Source organism: Podarcis bocagei (assembly GCF_964188305.1).
Source record: "Podarcis bocagei genome assembly, chromosome: W".
NCBI lineage: Eukaryota > Metazoa > Chordata > Lepidosauria > Squamata > Lacertidae > Podarcis > Podarcis bocagei.
In genome coordinates this window covers 63,868,232-63,889,421 of record NC_138131.1, presented here as the reverse complement: position 1 = coordinate 63,889,421, position 21,190 = coordinate 63,868,232, and the positions used below count along the sequence as shown (strand labels likewise).

General features: G+C 52.3%; 1 protein-coding gene, 1 long non-coding RNA gene and 1 pseudogene across 3 annotated transcripts in view; 2 read left to right on the top strand and 1 right to left on the bottom strand.

Annotated features, from left to right (window-relative positions):
- Positions 1-21,190, bottom strand: part of LOC308578205 (protein CIMAP1C-like) — a 797,869-nt pseudogene that overhangs the window by 372,501 nt on the left and 404,178 nt on the right. The gene's annotated exons all lie outside the window — the stretch shown is intronic.
- On the top strand, positions 7,431-19,918 carry LOC308578124 (spectrin alpha chain, non-erythrocytic 1-like; the record flags this gene model as incomplete). The annotated part of the gene is made up of 6 exons (XM_081178388.1): positions 7,431-7,483; positions 8,030-8,147; positions 8,240-8,398; positions 10,771-11,067; positions 15,768-15,880; positions 19,864-19,918. The coding sequence occupies 6 exons, from the start codon at positions 7,431-7,433 to the stop codon at positions 19,901-19,903; spliced, it is 780 nt and encodes a 259-aa protein (XP_081034514.1). The 3' UTR covers positions 19,904-19,918.
- Positions 12,760-15,086, top strand: LOC308578030. Its single transcript, XR_014003822.1, has 3 exons — positions 12,760-12,867; positions 14,266-14,367; positions 14,928-15,086. It is a non-coding gene; the product is annotated as an uncharacterized lncRNA (long non-coding RNA).

Genomic DNA, 21,190 nt, shown 5'->3' with positions numbered 1-21,190 from the left:
GTGCTAGGTGGGGGTCAGGGGTCAATGCTAGGTGTGGGTCAGGGTTAGGGGTCAAGGTTAGGGGTCAGTGCTAGGGTTGGGTTAGGGGTCAGTGCTAGGTGTGGGTCAGGAGTCAATGCTAGGTGTGGGTCAGGGTTAGGGGTCAAGGTTAGGGGTCAGTGCTAGGGTTGGGTTAGGGGTCAGTGCTAGGTGTGGGTCAGGGGTCAATGCTAGGTGTGGGTCAGGGGTCAATTATGGTGTGGGTCGGTTAGGGGCCAAGGTTAGGGGTCAGTGCTAGGTGTGGGTCAGGGGTCAATGCTAGGTGTGGGTCAGGGTTAGGGGTCAAGGTTAGGGGTCAGTGCTAGGGTTGGGTTAGGGGTCAGTGCTAGGTGTGGGTCAGGAGTCAATGCTAGGTGTGGGTCAGGGTTAGGGCTCAAGGTTAGGGGTCAGTGCTAGGTGGGGGTCAGGGGTCAATGCTAGGTGTGGGTCAGGGTTAGGGGTCAAGGTTAGGGGTCAGTGCTAGGGTTGGGTTAGGGGTCAGTGCTAGGTGTGGGTCAGGAGTCAATGCTAGGTGTGGGTCAGGGTTAGGGGTCAAGGTTAGGGGTCAGTGCTAGGGTTGGGTTAGGGGTCAGTGCTAGGTGTGGGTCAGGGGTCAATGCTAGGTGTGGGTCAGGGGTCAATTATGGTGTGGGTCGGTTAGGGGCCAAGGTTAGGGGTCAGTGCTAGGTGTGGGTCAGGGGTCAATGCTAGGTGTGGGTCAGGGTTAGGGGTCAAGGTTAGGGGTCAGTGCTAGGTGTGGGTCAGGGGTCTGCTAGGTGTGGGTCAGGGGTCAATGCTAGGTGTGGGTCAGGGTCAGGGGTCAAGGTTAGGGGTCAGTGTTAGGGTTAGGGGTCAGTGCTAGGTGTGGGTCAGGGGTCAATGCTAGGTGTGGGTCAGGGGTCAATTATGGTGTGGGTCGGTTAGGGGCCAAGGTTAGGGGTCAGTGCTAGGTGTGGGTCAGGGGTCAATGCTAGGTGTGGGTCAGGGTTAGGGCTCAAGGTTAGGGGTCAGTGCTAGGTGGGGGTCAGGGGTCAATGCTAGGTGTGGGTCAGGGTTAGGGGTCAAGGTTAGGGGTCAGTGCTAGGGTTGGGTTAGGGTTAGGGGTCAATGCTAGGTGTGGGTCAGGGGTCAATGCTAGGTGTGGGTCAGGGTTAGGGGTCAAGGTTAGGGGTCAGTGCTAGGTGTGGGTCAGGGGTCTGCTAGGTGTGGGTCAGGGTTAGGGCTCAAGGTTAGGGGTCAGTGCTAGGGTTGGCTTAGGGGTCAGTACTAGGTGTGGGTCAGGGGTCAATGCTAGGTGTGGGTCAGGGTTAGGGGTCAAGGTTAGGGGTCAGCGCTAGGGTTGGGTTAGGGGTCAGTGCTAGGTTGGGTTAGGGGTCAGTGCTAGGTGTGGGTCAGGGGTCAATGCTAGGTGTGGGTCAGGGTTAGGCGTCAAGGTTAGGGGTCAGTGCTAGGGTTGGGTTAGGGGTCAGTGCTAGGTGTGGGTCAGGGTTAGGCATCAAGGTTAGGGGTCAGTGCTAGGGTTGGGTTAGGGGTCCGTGCTGCCCCGAACTAACCCCGCCCCACTTCTCTGCCCCACATATCCTAGGGGAGAAAGAGAACAGCCTCAAGACGGACGATTACGGCCGGGATTTGTCTTCTGTCCAGACGCTGCTGACCAAACAGGTGACCCCTAACCCTGACCCCTAAGTGGGGGGCGGAGCTTCTTTCCCCATGGAATTTGAACCCCTGACCCCAATCTGGGTGGGTGGAGCTTCTTGCCCCATGGAATTCAATCTGGGTGGGCGGAGCTCCTTGCCCCACAGGATTTGAAGCCCTGACCCCTAAGTGGGGCGGACCCCTAACCCTGACCCCTAAGTGGGGGGCGGAGCTTCTTTCCCCATGGAATTTGAACCCCTGACCCCAAGCTGGGTGGGTGGAGCTTCTTGCCCCATGGAATTCAATCTGGGTGGGCGGAGCTCCTTGCCCCACAGGATTTGAAGCCCTGACCCCTAAGTGGGGGGGGCGGAGCTTCTTTCCCCATGGAATTCAAAGCCCTGACCCCAATGTGGGTGGGTGGACGGAGCTTCTTTCCCCATGGAATTCAATCTGGGTGGGCGGAGCTTCCTGCCCCATGGAATTCAATGCGGGTGGGCGGAGCTCCTTGCCCCACAGGATTTGAACCCCTGACCCCCATCTGGGTGGGCGGAGCTTCTTTCCCCATGGAATTCAATCTAGGGGGGAGGAGCTTCCTGCCCCACAGGACTCAACCCCTGACCCCTCAATCCCACTGGGCAGAGCTTCCTGCCCCATGGAATTTGAACCCGCTTCCCTGACCCCTCAATCCGGGTGGGTGGAGCTTCCTGCCCCACAGAATTCGAACCTCTGACCCCAATCCGGGTGGGTGGAGCTTTTGGCCCCATGGAATTCGAAGCCGCTCCCCTGACTCCTCCCCTGATGGGAGGAGCTTCCTGCCCCACAGAATTCCAACCCGCGCCCCACAGAATTTGAACTTCTGCCCCACATTTTCTGCCCCCCAACCAGGAGACCTTTGACGCCGGCCTTTTGAACCCGCGCCCCAAGGAATTCCAACCCGAGCCCCACAGAATTGGCCCCACAGAATTCCAACCCACGCCCCACAGAATTCTCCCCACACAATACGAACTCGCGCCCCACAGAATTCTCCCCACGTAATCCGAACCTGCGCCCAAGGAATTCCAACCCCTGCCCCACAGAATTCCAACCCGCGTCCCACAGAATTGGCCCCACAGAATTCCAACCTGCGCCCCACAGAATTGGCCCCACAGAATTCCAACCCGCGCCCCACGCCATCCTAACCCCTGCCCCACTTTTTCTGCCCCCAACCAGGAAACCTTTGCTCCCCTGACACTGATCCGGGTGGGCGGAGCCTCCCACCCCACACAATTCAAACCTGCACCCCACGGAATTCTCCCCACATAACCCGAACCCTTGCCCCCCTTTTCTGCCCCCCAACCAGGAAACCTTCACTCCCCTGACCCCGATCCGGGTGGACGGAGCTTCCTGCCCCACAGAATCCCATCCCGCTGTTCAGAGCCTCCCGCCCCACACAATCCTGTTCAGAGCCTCCCGCCCCACACCATCCGAACCCTTGCCCCACTTTCTGCCCCCCAACCAGGAAATCTGGACTCTCCTCCCTCAATCCGTGTGGGCGGAGCCGGACCCCTTGATCTGGGTGGGCGGAGCCTCCCGCCCCACACAATTCCAACCCCCGCCCCACACCATCCTATCCCCTGCCCCACTTTCTCTGCTCCCCAACCAGGAAACCCTGACCCTGACTCTCCTTCCTCAATCCGTGTGGGCAGAGCCGGACCCCTTGATCCGGGTGGGCGGAGCCTCCCGCCCCACACAATTCCAACCCGCGCCCCACAGAATTCCAACCCGCGCCCCACAGAATTCCAACCCGCGCCCCACACAATTCCAACCTGCGCCCCACAGAATTCTCCCCACGTCATCCGAACCCGCACCCAAGGAATTAAAACCCGCGACCCACAGAATTGGCCCCACATAATTGGCCCCACATAATTCCAACCCGTGCCCCACAGAATTCCAACTCGCGCCCCACAGAATCCTCCCCACTTAACCCCAACCCGCGCCCCAAGGAATTCCAACCCGCGCCCCACAGAATTCCAACCCGCGTCCCACAGAATTGGCCCCACAGAATTCCAACCCGCACCCACACCATCCTAACCCCTGCTCCACTTTTCTGCCCCCCAACCAGGAAACCTTCGCTCCCCTGACCCCGATCCCGGTAGGCAGGGCTGCCTGCCCCACAGAATTCCACCCTGCTCTTCAGAGCCTCCCGCCCCACACAATCCGAACCCTAGCCCCACTTTTCTGCCCCCCAACCAGGAAACCTTCACTCCCCTGACCCCGATCCGGGTGGGCGGAGCTTCCTGCCCCACAGAATTCAAAGCCTCACCCCTGACCCCTCCCCTGGCCCCTCTCCTGATTCAGCTGGGCGGAGCTTCCTGCCCCACAGAATTTGAACCCCTGACCCACTTTTCCCGCCCCCAAGCCAGGAAACCCTTGACAGGAATCCAACCCCTGACCCTGATCCGGGTGGGCGGAGCTTCCTGCCCCACAGAACCCCACCCCGCTCTTCAGAGCCTCCCGCCCAACACAATCTGAACCCCTAACCCCTCAATCCGGGTGGGTGGAGCTTCCTGCCCCACAGAACCCCACCCCGCTCTTCCGATCCTCCCGCCCCACACCATCCTAACCCCTGCCCCACTTTCTCTGCCCCCCAACCAGGAAACCTTTGACGCCGGCCTGCAGGCCTTCCAGCAGGAAGGGATCTGACCTCTCAATCCGGGTGGGCGGAGCTTCCTGCCCCACACAATCTGAACCCGCTCCCCTGCCCCCTCCCCTGATGGGCGGAGTGTCCTGCCCCACACCACTCCACCCCCTGCCCCCTCAATCCCGATGGGCATAGCCTCCCGCCCCACACAATCCAAACCCCGAACCCCTCAATCCCGCTGGGCGGAGCTTCCTGCCCCACAGAATCCCACCCCGCTCTTCAGAGCCTCCCGACCCACACCATCCTAACCCCTGTCCCACATTTTCTGCCCCCCAACCAGGAAACCTTTGACGCCTGTCTTTTGAACCCGCGCCCCACAGAATTCCAACCCGCGCCTCACAGAATTCTCCCCACATAATCCAAACCCGTGCCCAAGGAATTCCAACCCGCACCCCACAGAATTGGCCCCACAGAATTCCAACCTGCGCCCCACAGAATTCTCCCCACACAACACGAACCCGCGCCCCACAGAATTCTCCCCACGTAATCCAAACCCACGCCCAAGGAATTTAACCCGCGCCCCACAGAATTGGCCCCACAGAATTCCAACCCGCCCCCCACAGAATTCTCCCCACACAACACGAACCCGTGCCCCACAGAATTCTCCCCACTTAATCCCAACCCGCGCCCCACAGAATTCTCCCCACAGAATTCCAACCCACGCCCCACAGAATTTGAACCCCTGCCCCACATTTTCTGCCCCCCACCCAGGAAACCTTTGACGCCGGCCTTTTGAACCCGCGCCCCAAGGAATTCCAACCCGTGCCCCACAGAATTCTCCCCACACAACATGAACCCGCGCCCCACACGATTGGCCCCACAGAATTCCAACCCGCGCCCCACAGAATTCTCCCCACACAACACGAACCCGCGCCCCACAGAATTTGAACCTCTGCCCCACTTTTTCTGCCCCCCAACCAGGAAACCCGGACTCTCCTCACTCAATCCGTGTGGGCGGAGCCGGACCCCTTGATCCGTGTGGGCGGAGCCTCCCGCCCCACACAATTCCAACCCGCGCCCCGCCATCCTAACCCCTGCCCCACATTTTCTGCCCCCCAACCAGGAAACCTTTGACGCCGGCCTCCACAGGATTCCAACCCCTGACCCCAACCTGTGTGGGTGGGGCTTCCTGCCCCACACCACTCCAACCCGACCCCTCAATCCGGCTGGGCACAGAATTCATTCGCCCCACTGAATTCGAACCTGCGCCCCACAGAATTGGCCCCACAGAATTCCAACCCGCGCCCCACACCATCCTAACCCCTGCCCCACTATTTCTGCCCCCCAACCAGGAAACCTTCAACCCCTGACCCCTCCCCTGAAGGGTGGCCCCACAGAATTCCAACCCGCGCCCCACACAGTCCAAAACCGCGCCCCACATTTTCTCCCCCAACCCAGGAAATCAGGGTGGCTGGAGCTTCTTGCCCCACGGAATTCAAACCAGGTGGGCCGAGCTTCTTGCCCCTAATCTGGGTAGGTGGGTGGAGCTTCCCGAACCCTTGCCCCACTTGTCTGCCCCCCAACCAGGAAACCTTCGCTCCCCTGACCCCGATCCGGGTGGGCAGAGCTTCCTGCCCCACAGAATTCCATCCCGCTCTTCAGAGCCTCCCGCCCCACACCATCCTAACCCCTGCCCCACATTTTCTGCCCCCCAACCAGGAAACCTTTGGTGCCGACCTTTTGAACCCACGCCCCAAGGAATCCCAACCCGCGCCCAAGGAATTCCAATCCGCGCCCCACAGAATTGGCCCCACAGAATTCCAACCCACGCCCCACACCATCCTAACCCCTGCCCCACTTTCTCTGCCCCCCAACCAGGAAACCTTTGACGCCGGCCTTTTGAACCCGCGCCCCAAGGAATTCCAACCCGTGCCCCACAGAAATTGCCCCACACAGTACAAACCCGCGCCCCACAGAATTCTCCCCACAGAATTCCAACCCGCGCCCCACAGAATTCTCCCCACAGAATTCCAACCCGCGCCCCACAGAATTGGCCCCACATAATCCCAACCCGCGCCCAAGGAATTCCAACCCGCGCCCCACAGAATTGACCCCACAGAATTCCAACCCGCGCCCCACAGAATTCTCCCCACACAATACGAACCCACGCCCAAGGAATTCCAACCCGCGCCCCATACAATGGGCCCCACAGAATTCCAACCCGCGCCCAAGGAATTCCAACCCGCGCCCCCCAGAATTCCAACCCGAGCCCCACAGAATTCTCCCCACAGAATTCCAACCCGCGCCCCACTTTCTCTGCCCCCCAACCAGGAAACCTTCGATCCCCTGACCCCGATCCGGGTGGGTAGAGCTTCCTGCCCCACAGAATTCCACCCCGCTCTTCAGAGCCTCCCGCCCCACACCATCCTAACCCCTGCTCCACATTTTCTGCCCCCCAACCAGGAAAACTTTGACGCCGGCCTGTTGAACCCGCGCCCCAAGGAATTCCAACCCGCGCCACACAGAATTATCCCCACACAACATGAACCCGCGCCCCACACGATTGGCCCCACAGAATTCCAACCCGCGCCCCACAGAATTCTCCCCACACAACACGAACCCACGCCCCACAGAATTTGAACCCCTGCCCCACTTTTTCTGCCCCCCAACCAGGAAACCTGGACTCTCTTCCCTCAATCCGTGTGGGCGGAGCCGGACCTCTTGATCCGGGTGGGCGGAGCCTCCCGCCCCACACAATTCCAACCTGCGCCCCACAGAATTCCAACCCGCGCCCCACAGAATTCTCCCCACGTAATCCGAACCCGCGTCCCACAGAATTCCAACCCGCGCCCCACACCATCCTAACCCCTGCCCCACTTCTTCTGCCCCCCAACCAGGAGACCTTTGACGCCGGCCTGCAGGCCTTCCAGCAGGAAGGGATCTGACCTCTCAATCCGGGTGGGCGGAGCTTCCTGCCCCACAGAACCCCACCCCGCTCTTCAGAGCCTCCCGCCCCACACCATCCTGACCCCTGCCCCACTTTCTCTGCCCCCCAACCAGGAAACCTTCGACGCCTGACCCTGACCCCAATCTGGCAGGGTGGGCCGAGCTTCCTGCCCCACACCACTCCAACCCCTGCCCCTGCCCCTCAATCCCGATGGGCGGAGCCTCCCGCCCCACACCATCCGAACCCCTAACCCCTCAATCCGGGTGGGTGGAGCTTCTTGCCCCACAGAATTCAACCCCCTAATCCCTCAATCCCGCTGGGCGGAGCTTCCTGCCCCACAGAATCCCACCCCGCTCTTCAGAGCCTCCCGCCCCACAGAACGGGCCCCACAGAATTCCAACCCACGCCCCACACCATCCTAACCCCTGCCCCACTTTCTCTGCCCCCCAACCAGGAAACCTTTGACGCCTTAATCCCGCTGTTCACAGCTTCCTGCCCCACAGAATTTGAACCCCTGCCCCACTTCTTCTGCCCCCCAACCAGGAAACCTTTGACGCCGGCCTTTTGAGCCCGCGCCCCAAGGAATTCCAACCCGCGCCCCACAGAATTGGCCCCACAGAATTCCAACCTGCACCCCACACCATCCTAACCCCTGCCCCACTTTTTCTGCCCCCCAACCAGGAAACCCTGACTCTGACTCTCCTCCCTCAATCCGTGTGGGCGGAGCCGGACCCCTTGATCCGGGTGGGCGGAGCCTCCTGCCCCACACCATCCTAACCCCTGCCCCACTTTCTCTGCCCCCCAACTAGGAAACCTTCACTCCCCTTTTCTGCCCCCCAACCAGGAAACCTTCGCTCCCCTGACCCCGATCCGGGTGGGCAGAGCTTCCTGCCCCACAGGATTCCAACCCCTGACCCCTCAATCTGGGTGGGCGGAGCTTGCCCCACACAATTCAAACCCCATGGAATTCTCCCCACACCATCCTGACCCCAGCCCCACATTTTCTGCCCCCCAACCAGGAGACCGCCCTGAAAGAGCAGCTATTGGCCGCCCGCCACGTCCAATCGAAAGCCATCGAGGCCAGACACGCCTCCCTGACGAAGCGCTGGAACCAATTGCTGGCCGGCTCCGCCTCCCGGAAGAAGAAGCTGCTGGAAGCCCAGGAGCACTTCCGGAAGGTGGGCGGGGCTTCCGTGGGGCAGGGGGGAGGGAAAGGGGGCAGGACCCATAGAAAAAAGTTGGTAGGACCCATAGGAAATAGAAGAAGCGCCTGGAAGCTCAGGAGCACTTCCGGAAGGTGGGCGGGGCTTCCGTGGGGCAGGGGAGAAGAGGGAAAGGGGGCAGGACCCATAGAAAAAAGGGGGCAGGACCCATAGGAAATAGAAGAAGCGCCTGGAAGCCAAGGAGCACTTCCGGAAGGTGGGCGGGGCTTCCGTGGGGCAGGGGAGAAGAGGGAAAGGGGGCAGGACCCATAGAAAAAAGGGGGCAGGACCCATAGGAAATAGAAGAAGCGCCTGGAAGCCAAGGAGCACTTCCGGAAGGTGGGCGGGGCTTCCGTGGGGCAGGGGAGAAGAGGGAAAGGGGGCAGGACCCATAGAAAAAAGGGGGCAGGACCCATAGGAAATAGAAGAAGCACCTGGAAGCCAAGGAGCACTTCCGGAAGGTGGGCGGGGCTTCCGTGGGGCAGGGGAGAAGAGGGAAAGGGGGCAGGACCCATAGAAAAAAGGGGGCAGGACCCATAGGAAATAGAAGCGCCTGGAAGCCCGGGAGCGCTTCCGGAAGGTGGGTGGGGCTTCCGTGGGGCAGGCTGGGGCCCATAGTACGGGGAGGAGGAGAGCTTCCGGAAGGTGGGCGGGGCTTCCGTGGGGCAGGGGGGAGAAAGGGGGCAGGTTGGGACCCATAGGAAAGAGAAGGAGAAGCTTCTGAAAGCTTCCGGAAGGTGGGCGGGGCTCGGGAACGCTTCCGGAAGGTGGGCAGGTTGGGACCCATAGGAAATGAAAAGGGGTGGGGCTTCCGTGGGGAGGAAAAGAGGTGGGGCTTCAGTGGGGAGGGAAAGGGGGCAGGTTGGGACCCATATGAAATGAAAAGGGGGTGGGGCTTCCGTGGGGAGGAAAAGAGGTGGGGCTTCAGTGGGGGGGGGAAAGGGGGCAGGTCTGGACCCATAGAAGAAGCTCCTGGAAGCTCAGGAACGCTTCCGGAAGGTGGGCGGGGCTTCCGTGGGGAGAAAAAGGGGGCAGGACCCATAGAAAAAAGGGGGTAGGACCCATAGGAAAGAGAAGTGCCTGGAAGCTCAGGAGCGCTTCTGGAAGGTGGGCGGGGCTTCCGTGGGGCAGAGAAAGGAGGCAGGTTGTGGGAGGGGCTTCAGTGGGGAGGAAAAGGGGCAGGCTGTGGGCGGGGCTTCAGTGGGGAGAAAAAGGGGGCAGGTCGGGACCCATAGGGAATAGAAGTAGCTTCCGGAAGGTTGGTGGAGCTTCAGTGGGGCAGGCTGGGACCCATAGGAAATGAAAAGGGGGTGGGGCTTCAGTGGGGAGGGAAAGGGGGCAGGTTGGGACCCATAGGAAATGGAAAGGGGGCGGGGCTCCCGTGGGGAGGAAAAGGGGTGGGGCTTCAATGGGGAGGGAAAGGGGGCAGGTCGGGACCCATAGAAGAAGCTGCTGGAAGCTCGGGAACGCTTCCGGAAGGTGGGCGGGGCTTCCGTGGGGCAGAGAAAGGGGCAGGTTGTGGGCGGGGCTTCAGTGGGGAGGAAAAGGGGCAGGTTGGGACCCACAGGAAATGGAAAGGGGGCGGGGCTTCAGTGGGGAGAAAAAGGGGGCAAAGGAAATATTCATCATTATTATTATCATCATCATTATTATTATCATGATGAAGATGATGATGATGATTATCATTATTAGCAGTATTATTATTACTATCATCATCAATTCTACTACTACTACTACTACTATTATTATTATTATTATTATTATTATTATTATTATTGCTATTATTACTATCAGCATCAATTATTATTATTATCATCATCATCAGATTAGCATCATTTATTATTATTATTATTATCATCATTATTATTTCATACTGTTATTATCAGCATCTATTATTATTATTATTATTATTATTATTATTATTATCAGCATCAGCATCAGATCAGCATCATTTATTATTATTATTATTATTATTATTATTATTATTATTATTATTATTATTTCATACTATTCTATCAGCATCAATTATTTTATTATTATTATTATTATTATTAATTATTATTATTATTATTATTATTTCATACTATTATTATTACTATCAGCATCAATTTTATTATTATTATTTCATACTATTACTATTTCTATCATCATCATCAATTTATTATTATTATTATTATTATTATTATTATTATTATTATTTCTTCATACTATTATTACTATCAGCATCAATTATTATTATTATTATTATTATTATTATTATTATTATTATTATTATTATTATTATTATTATTATTATTATTAATCATTGATTAATCTTATTATTCTCCTTATTCCCCTCCCCTTCCCAGGTGGAAGATCTCTTCCTCACCTTCGCCAAGAAGGCCTCCGCCTTCAACAGCTGGTTCGAGAACGCCGAGGAGGATCTCACGGATCCCGTCCGCTGCAACTCGCTGGAGGAGATCCGGGCCCTGAGGGAGGCGCATGACGCCTTCCGCGCCTCCCTAAGCTCCGCCCAGGCCGACTTCAACCAATTGGCCGAGCTGGAGCGGCAGATCCGGAGCTTCCGGGTGGCTTCCAACCCCTACACTTGGTTCACCATGGAGGCGCTGGAGGAGACCTGGCGGAACCTGCAGAAGATCATCAAGGTGAGTGGATCTCCCCCGGGGATCCCCAAATTGAAATGTTAGAGGCCGTTCTATAAAGTTTCAGAAGGTTCTGGACGGTTCTAGATTCTGGGTAGGTTCCGGTGGCCTCGAACCCATACACTGGAAGGTTCTCGACTCCCCAGGATCCCCTGGGATCCCCTTCCCTGTCGAAAGTTAGAGCCTGTTTTGGCGGAACCTGCAGAAGATCGTCAAGGTGAGTGGATCCCACATTCTAGGCTGTTCTAGGAAGTTTCAGGAAGGTTCTGGAAGGTTCTAGGTTCCCTTCTGGGAGGCTGGCGGAACCTGTAGAAGATCATCAAGGTAGTGGATCCCACATTCTAGGCTGTTCTGGAAAGTTTCAGGAAGGTTCTGGAAGGTTCTAGGTTCCCTTCTGGGAGGCTGGTGGAACCTGTAAAAGATCACCAAGGTGGTGGATCCCCAGATCCCCATCCTTGTTAAAGGTTCTAGACTGTTCTGGAAAGTTTTGAAAAGTTCTAGAAGGTTCTAGACCTGGTGGAACCTCCAGAAGCTCATTAAGGTAAAGTTTTGGAAGGTTCTAGACTCCCGGGAATGCCCGGGTTCTGGGAAGTTCTAGACCTGGCGGAACCTCCAGAAGATCATCCTGGTTAAAGGTTCTATACTGTTCTGGAAAGTTCTGGAAAGTTTCGGAAAGTTCTAGAAGGTTCTAGACCTGGCGGAACCTGCAGAAGCTCATCAAGGTAGTGGATCCCACATTCTAGGCTGTTCTGGAAGGTTCTAGATTCCCTAGGATCCCCCAGGATCCCTTTCCCTGTCAAAAGTTAGAGGCTGTTTTGGCGGAACCTGCAGGAGATCATCAAGGTTAGTGGATCCCACATTCTCGGCTGTTCTGGAAGGTTCTAGACCCCCAGGATCCCCTTCCCTGTCGAAAGTTAGAGGCTGTTTTGGCGGAACCTGCAGAAGATCACCAAGGTTAGTGGATCCCACATTCTAGGCTGTTGTGGAAAGTTTTGGGAAGGTTCTGGAAGGTTCTAGGTTCCCTTCTGGGAGGCTGGCGGAACCTGCAGAAGATCATCAAGGTTAGTGGATCCCACATTCTAGGCTGTTCTGGAAAGTTTCTGGAAGGTTCTGGAAGGTTCTAGGTTCCCTTTTGGGTGGCTGGCGGAACCTCCAGAAGATCACCAAGGTGGTGGATCCCCAGATCCCCATCCTTGTTAAAGGTTCTAGACTGTTCTGGAAAGTTTTGAAAAGTTCTAGAAGGTTCTAGACCTGGTGGAACCTCCAGAAGCTCATTAGGGTAAAGTTTTGGAAGGTTCTAGACTCCCGGGAATACCCGGGTTCTGGGAAGTTCTAGACCTGGCGGAACCTCCAGAAGATCATCCTGGTTAAAGGTTCTATACTGTTCTGGAAAGTTCTGGAAAGTTTCGGAAAGTTCTAGAAGGTTCTAGACCTGGCGGAACCTGCAGAAGCTCATCAAGGTAGTGGATCCCACATTCTAGGCTGTTCTGGAAGGTTCTAGATTCCCCAGGATCCCCCAGGATCCCTTTCCCTGTCAAAAGTTAGAGGCTGTTTTGGCGGAACCTGCAGGAGATCATCAAGGTTAGTGGATCCCACATTCTCGGCTGTTCTGGAAGGTTCTAGACCCCCAGGATCCCCTTCCCTGTCGAAAGTTAGAGGCTGTTTTGGCGGAACCTGCAGAAGATCACCAAGGTTAGTGGATCCCACATTCTAGGCTGTTGTGGAAAGTTTTGGGAAGGTTCTGGAAGGTTCTAGGTTCCCTTCTGGGAGGCTGGCGGAACCTGCAGAAGATCATCAAGGTTAGTGGATCCCACATTCTAGGCTGTTCTGGAAAGTTTCTGGAAGGTTCTAGAAGGATCTAGGTTCCCTTTTGGGTGGCTGGCGGAACCCCCAGAAGATCACCAAGGTGGTGGATCCCCAGATCCCCTTCCCTGTCGGAGGTTCTAGGCTGTTCTAGGAAGTTCTGGAAAGTTTGAGAAGGTTCTAGACTCCCGGGAATACCCAGGTTCTGGAAAGTTATAGACCTGGCGGAGCCTCCAGAAGATCATAAAGGTAGTGGATCTCCCTGGGGATCCCCCAATCCCATTCCCTGTCAGAAGTTCTAGGCTGTTCTAGAAAGTTCCAGAGGTTCTGGACGGTTCTAGGTTCCTTTCCCGGTGGCCTCGAACCTGTACATGAGGAAACCTGGCAGAACCTCCAGAAGATCATCAAGGTAGTGGATCTCCCCGGGAATTCCCAAATGGAAAGTTCTGGAAAGTTTCAGAAGGTTCTAGGAGGTTCTAGACTCCCCATGAATCCCCTTCCCTGTTGAAAGTTCCGGACTGTTCTAGAAAGTTATGGAAGGTTCCAGACTTCCCGGAATCCCCAGATCCCCTTCCCTGTTGTAAGTTCTAGACGGTTCTGGGAAGTTCTGGGGGGTTCTAGACTCTGCAGAGCCGAGGTTCTGGAACGTTCCCGCAACAGACACCCCAAATCCCCTTCCCTGTCGGACATTCTAGTTCCGGAAAGCTCCGGAAAGTTCCGAAAGGTTCTAGGCTCCACGAAAGGGTCATTCCGCGCCTCCCTAAGCTCCGCCCAGGCCGACTTCAACCAATTGGCCGAGCTGGAGCGGCAGATCCGGAGCTTCCAGGTAGCTTCCAACCCCTACACTTGGTTCACCATGGAGGCGCTGGAGGAGACCTGGCGGAACCTGCAGAAGATCATCAAGGTAGCGGATCGCCCCAGATCCCCATCCAGGTTGAAAGTTCTAGGCCGTTCTCGAAAGTTTTGGAGAGTTTTGGAAAGTTCTAGAAGGTTCTAGACCTGGTGGAACCTCCAGAAGCTGGAAGAGACCTGGCAGAACCTGCAGAAGATCATCAAGGTTAGCGGATCACACATTCTAGGCTGTTCTGGAAGGCTGTTCTAGGCTGTTCTAGACCCCCAGGATCCCCTTCCCTGTCAAAAGGTAGAGGCTGTTTTGGCGGAACCTGCAGAAGATGATCAAGGTAGTGGATCTCCCCGGGGATCCCCAAATTGAAAAGCTAGAGGCCGTTCTATAAAGTTTCAGAAGGTTCTGGAAGGTTCTAGATTCTGGGTAGGTTCCGGTGGCTTCGAACCCATACACTGGAAGGTTCTCGACTCCCCAGGATCCCCTGGGGTCCCCTTCCCTGTAGAAAGTTAGAGGCTGTTTTGGCAGAACCTGCAGAAGATCGTCAAGGTGAGTGGATCCCACATTCTAGGCTGTTCTGGAAAGTTTTGGGAAGGTTCTGGAAGGTTCTAGGTTCCCTTCTGGGTGGCTGGCGGAACCTCCAGAAGATCATCAAGGTAGTGGATCACCCCAGATCCCCTTTCTTGTTAAAGGTTCTAGACTGTTATGGAAAGTTTTGGAGAGTTCTAAAAGGTTCTAGACCTGGTGGAACCTCCAGAATCTGGAAAAGACCTGGCAGAACCTGCAGAAGATCATCAAGGTTAGTGGATCCCACATTCTAGGCTGTTCTGGAAGGTTCTAGACTCCCCAGGATCCCCTTCCCTGCCAAAAGTTAGAGGCTGTTTTGGCGGAACCTGCAGAAGATCATCAAGGTAGTGGATCCCACATTCTAGGCTGTTTTAGAAAGTTCCGGAAGCTTCTATGGAGGTTCAGGACTGTTCTAGACAGTTCTGGAAGGTTGTAGACCTGGTGCAACTTCCAGAAGATCATCAAGGTAGTGGATCTCCCCCAGGGCCCCCCAATCCCCTTCCCTGTCAGAGATTCCAGACTGTTCTGGACAGTTCTGGAAGGTTCTAGACCTGGCACAACCTCCAGAAAATAATAAAGATCGTGGATCTCCCTGGGAATCCCCAGATCCCCTTCCCTGTCGAAAGTTATAGGCTGTCGAAAGTTCTAGGTAGTGGATCTCCCCGGGGATCCCCCTATCCCCTTCCCCGTCGAAAGTTCTAGGCTGTTCTGGAAGGTTCTGGAAAGTTCCAGGCTCCATGAAGCCGCAACCTCCAGAAGATCTTCAAGGTAGTGGATCTCCCCCGGGATCCCCTTCCCTGTCGAAAGTTCTAGGTAGTGGATCTCCCCGGGGATCCCCCAATCCCCTTCCCCGTCGAAAGTTCTAGGCTGTTCTGGAAGGTTCTGGAAAGTTCCAGGCTCCATGAAGCCGCAACCTCCAGAAGATCTTCAAGGTAGTGGATCTCCACTGGGATCCCCAAATCCCCTTCCCTGTCGAAAGTTCTAGAGCGTTCTGGGAGGTTCTGGAATGTTCTAGGCTTCATTCCAATTGTGAGCAGATCCTCAAACGGCTGTTTGCAAATCATCATTGAATAACAACAATAATAACATTATTATTATTATTATTATTATTATTATTATTATTATTATTATTATTATTATTACTACTACTACTACTATTACTATTACTATTATTAGTGGTGGTGGTAGTAGTATTATTAATATTATTAATCCTTTATATTATTATTATTATTATTATTATTATTATTATTATTATTATTATTATTATTATTAGCATTATTAGCATTATTAGCATTATTAGTAGTAGTATTAATCCTCTATACCCCACCATTGAAATGGATCCCCACCAAATCCGGTTCTTCCGCTGGGTTTGCGAGAAGAGACCCAATTGGATCATTCTTTGGATAACGATTCCGATAACTGGGTAATAATTCCGATAATTGGATAATGATTTCGATAATTGGATAATTGTCCTTAATTACCCCCCCAGGAGCGGGAGCTGGAACTGCAGAAGGAGCAGCGGCGCCAGGAGGAGAACAACAAGCTGCGCCAGGAGTTTGCCCAGCACGCCAACGCCTTCCACCAGTGGATCCAGGAAACCAGGTGCGTGGAGTACTGATAGTAGTAGTAGTAGTGGCAGTAGTAATCAAGTTTTATTGCGGCCAAAGCCAGTAACACTAAACCCCACAAGATCAGACAAGAAGAAATCAACAACAACCTCAGAAAAGGAAAATGGTTACGCAAGGGAACTTCGCAGTGTGCCATTCAGCAGAAGAGATTTACGCTTCCTAATTACTAAAGTGCAAAATTTAGCCACCTCATATGATATTGAGCTTGAGGAATCTTCCAGGAGGTATTTTCGGAGAATTTCAGGGCAGGATTCCAAATAATATTGAAGGGGTGTAAATTTTGATAGAAGCGGTAAAATAAGTTGAACTCGTTCTTCACTATAAAATTCGCAAAATAGAAGAATGTGTGTGACAGATTCTACCTTATTAGACATACAAGGGCAGAGACGCGCATGCATTGGAACCCGCGTGAATTTGCCGTACAGCACTGCTGAGGGCATTGTCTCAAAGCGGGCTCTAGAGAAAGCCCATCTATAGGCTTCGTTAGTGATGTTAGGTAAGTAAGGGGCAGCTGCAAAATTAGGCCAAGCTTTTAAACATCTATACGTCTCTGGGAGTAGGGCGCCTTCTTGTTGTAATTCGATATCATAAAGTCTCCGAATGATAATAGCTTTTGCCTTGCTCAGAGTTCCAGTAAAAAGATTTTCAGGGTTTAGACCAATTTGTTTGATCTTGTTAGTTATTTGCATAAGCCAAGGAGGATAGGGAACTGCGGCCAGGAAACAAGGTAATAGACCCTTAGGATTGTAGTGGATTTTCAGCCAGAGGGATATTGCTTGTTCCCAGACTTTTAATTCCACTCTGGGCAGTCCTGCCTCTTGCCTCAAGACTGCATTAGGTGTACACTTAGGAGTAGCAAATAGTGATCTTAAGAATTTACATTGTACTGTTTCAAGGGTCTTAAGGTTGGCAGAGGGGTTAATTTGAGAGCCATATAGAAGTTGGGCTAAAGATTTTGCTTGAAAGACTGTTAGGGCCATCGGGAAGAAGCCCGCTCCTTTCCTTCTGAATAATCTAAGGATGGCATTTGCACTTCTTTCTGCTGATATAGCTGATGTGGTCAGGTGTGTTGAGAATTTGGCATTATAAGAGAAAGTAATGCCTAAGTATTGGAAGGTCTTAGTCTGTTCAATGGCGTTTCCCTTTACGCTCCAATTATCCTTCCTGAAGGAGCGGTTAAAATGTACAATTTTGGTTTTGGCAAAGTTAATTGTTAACAGTTCAGTGTTACATTGGTCACTAAACTTTCCTAGGGCACGTTTCAGACCCACTTTGGTTTGAGAGAGAAGAACAGCATCATCCGCATACATTAAAACTGGTACTTTTCTGCCGTTAGAGAGCACAGGGGGGTGGGTTTCAATTTCACGGCAGCATGTGGCCAGGGAGTTAACGTAGATGTTAAATAGGAATGGGGCTAATAGGCATCCTTGTCTAACTCCTCTTTGGACTGGGATTTCTCTAGAAAGTCTGCCGTCCTGTGCAAGTCTTATCTGGAGGGTATTGTTCTCATGAAGCTTAATCATCATAAGTAATAACCTTCTGTTGATACCCATATTGGCCAGTTTGGCCCAGAGCCTACTCCTGGATACAGAATCGAATGCTGCCTTTAGGTCCACAAAGGCCGCATATAATGACTTTTTCCAATGTTTCGCATACTTATAGACAAAGTAATCTAGCACTAAGCAGTGATCAATGGTGGAACGTCCGGATGTAAACCCTGCTTGTTCAATTTCTAGCAAGTTGTTATGATCTAACCATTCACATAGTTTTAGGCATAGGTGTTTTGTATAAAGTTTACAGATCACATTCAGGAGACTAATTGGTCTATAATTGGATGGATCAGAGGGGTTGCCCTTTTTAAATATGGGAACAATTATAGCTAGTCCCCAATCTTTAGGGATTTCAGTCGTCTTATCTATATATGAAAATAGATTTGCAAGGACCGGGGCCCACCAGTTTATTTGCGCTTTCAAAAGTTCAGCGACAATGAAATCACTTCCTGGAGCTTTAGTGGCAGTAGTAGTAATAGTGGTAGTAATCATCATCATCATCATCATCAATCATCAGTGGATCCAGGAAACCAGGTGCCGCCGCTCGATTTATTAGTATTTTTGTGTGGAGTACTGCTGCTGCTACTACTACTAGTGGTAGTAGTGGTAGTAGTGGTAGTGGCAGTAGTAGTAATAGTGGTAGTAATCATCACCACCATCAGTGGATCCAGGAAAGCAGGTGTCGCCGCTCGATTGATTAGTATTTTTGCGTGGAGTACTCATAGTAGTAGTAGTAGTGGTGGTGGTGGTGGCAGTAGTGGTGGTGGCAGTAGTAGTAGTAGTAGTAATAGTAATAGTGGTAGTAGTAATCATCATCACCAGTGGATGCAGGAAACCAGGTGCTCGATTGATTAGTATTTTTGCGTGGAGTACTGATAGCAGTAGTAGTGGCAGTAGTAGTAGTGGCAGTGGCAGTAGTAGTAATAGTGGTAGTAATCATCATCATCATCATCATCATCATCATCATCATCGGATCCAGGAAACCAGCTGCCGCCGCTCGATTGATTAGTATTTTTGCGTGGAGTACTGATAGTAGTAGTAGTAGCAGTAGCAGTAGCAGTAGTAGTGGTAGTAATCATCATCAGTGGATCCAGGAAACCAGGTGCCCTCCACTTATTAGTATTATCAGTATTATTATTATTATTATTATTATTATTATTATTATTATTATTATTACTACTACTACTACTACTACTACTACTACTACTACTACATGGAATAGTAGTAGTAGTAGTAGTAACAGTAGTACCAGTAGTAGTAGTAGTCATCTTCATCACCAGTGGATCCAGGAAACCAGCTGCCGCCGCTCGATTGATTAGTATTTTTGCGTGGAGTACTGATAGTAGTAGTAGCAGCAGTAGCAGTAGCAGTAGTAGTGGTAGTAATCATCATCAGTGGATCCAGGAAACCAGGTGCCCTCCACTTATTAGTATTATCATCATTATTATTATTACTACTACTACTACTACTACTACTACTACATGGAATAGTAGTAGTAGTAGTAACAGTAGTAACAGTAGTAGTAGTAGTAGTCATCTTCATCACCAGTGGATCCAGGAAACCAGGTGCCGCCGCTCGATTTATTAGCATTTTTGCGTAGAGTACTGATACTACTGCTACTAGTAGTAGTAGTGGCAGTAGTAGTAGTAATAGTGGTAGTAATAATAATAATCATCACCAGTGGATCCAGGAAACCAGGTGCTGCCACTCGATTCATTAGTATTTTTGCATGGAGTAATGGTGGTGGTGGTGGTGGTGGTAGTAGTAGTAGCAGCAGCAGCAGTAGTGGCAGCAGTAGTAATAGTGGTAGTAATAGTAATCATCAGTGGATTCAGGAAAACAGGTGCCGCCGCTCGATTTGTTCGTATTTTTTGCGTGGAGTAATGATACTACTACTACTACTACTACTACTACTACTACCACCACCACCACCAGTAGTAGTAGTAGTAGTAGTAGTAGTGGTGGCAGTAGTAGTAATAGTGGTAGTAATAATAATCACCAGTGGATCCAGGAAAGCAGGTGTCGCCGCTCTATTTATTAGTATTTTTGCTTGGAGTAATGGTAGTAGTAGTAGCAGCAGCAGCAGCAGCAGCAGTAGTAGTAGTAGTAATCACCACCACCACCAGTGGATCCAGAAAACCAGGTGCCGCCGCTCGATTTATTAGTTTTTTGCGTGGAGTACTGGTAGTAGTAGTAGTAGCAGCAGCAGCAGCAGCAGCAGCAGCAGCAGTAGTGGTAGTAATCATCATCAGTGGATCCAGGAAACCAGGTGCCCTCCACTTATTATTATTATTATTATTATTATTATTATTATTATTATTATTATTACATGGAATAGTAGTAGTAGTAACAGTCGTAACAGTAGTAGTAGTAGTCATCTTCATCATCAGTGGATCCAGGAAACCAGGTGCCGCCGCTCGATTTATTCGTATTTTTGCGTGGAGTAATGGTGGTGGTAGTAGTAGTAGTAGTAGTGGCAGCAGCAGCAGTAGTAATAGTGGTAGTAGTAATAATCATCATCATCAGTGGATCCAGGAAACCAGGTGCCACCGCTCGATTTATTAGCATTTTTGCGTGGAGTACTGATACTACTACCACCACCACACCACCACCACTAGTAGTAGTAGTAGTAGTGGCAGCAGTAGTAATAGTGGTAGTAATCATAAGCATCAGTGGATCCAAGAAACCAGGTGCCGCCGCTCGATTTATTAGTATTTTTTGCGTGGAATACTGATAGTAATAGTAGTAGTAGTGGCAGTAGTAGTAATAGTAGTAATCATCATCATCAGTGGATCCAGGAAACCAGATGCCCTCAATTTCTTATTACTATTGCATGGAGTAGTAGTAGTAGTAGTAGTAGTAGTAGTAGTAATAGTTACGATAGTAGTGGTAGTGGTGATAGCAGCAGCAATAGTAGTTATAGTAATAGTAATTGTAACAGTGGTAGTGGTAGCAGCGGCGGCAGTACTACTACTACTAGTAGTAGTAGTAAAAATAGTGGCGGCGGCAGTCGTAGTAACAATAGTGGTGGCGGCGGCAGCAGCAATAGTGAAAATAGTAATAGTGGTGGTAACAATAGTGATAGTGGTGATAGCAGCAGCAATAATAATAATAATAATAGGAATAGTAGTAGTAGTAGAAATAGTAATAGTAATTGTCAGAGCTGCTTCGAGATCCTAGCTCACAGAGGATCACGCTAGCCAGCGATCATTAAGTAAAAGTCTTTATTGAGTTACAGTTTCCATTCTCACGCTGCTGCGTGCAGCTCTACGTCTTATGGGTTAGACCGGCGAAGCTCCGTCTGAGTCTCCGCCCCCTGTGCACCAACTTAATACCCTAGCCTTACTCCACCTTTTCCGCCTGACCGTTCTTCTCTGGGTCCCTCTGCCCCCCGTGGTCTCTTCCTTCCGGGATTCTTCTGACGCTGACCCCCCGGACCCTCCTGTCTCCTTGCGCCGGGCTTTAGGACCTGGCTCCCTTTCCGGGCTGCTTACTGCGCCACCTTCCTGTGCATTTGAACTTGGCGCGCGCGCCCAACCTTCCACTTTCCGCCTGACCGTTTCTTCGCTCCCCGATGGAGGTGTGGCCACTCCTGACTCGTGCCCTCTCTCCTGTTGCGAGCTGCCAGCGCTTGATACCTGGCGCCCTTCCTCTTCCCTGCTCTCTGGCTGTGACACTGGTCCCGATTTCCAACTGCTCTCCTCTGAGTCCCCTCTGGACCCTTCTCCCTGGGG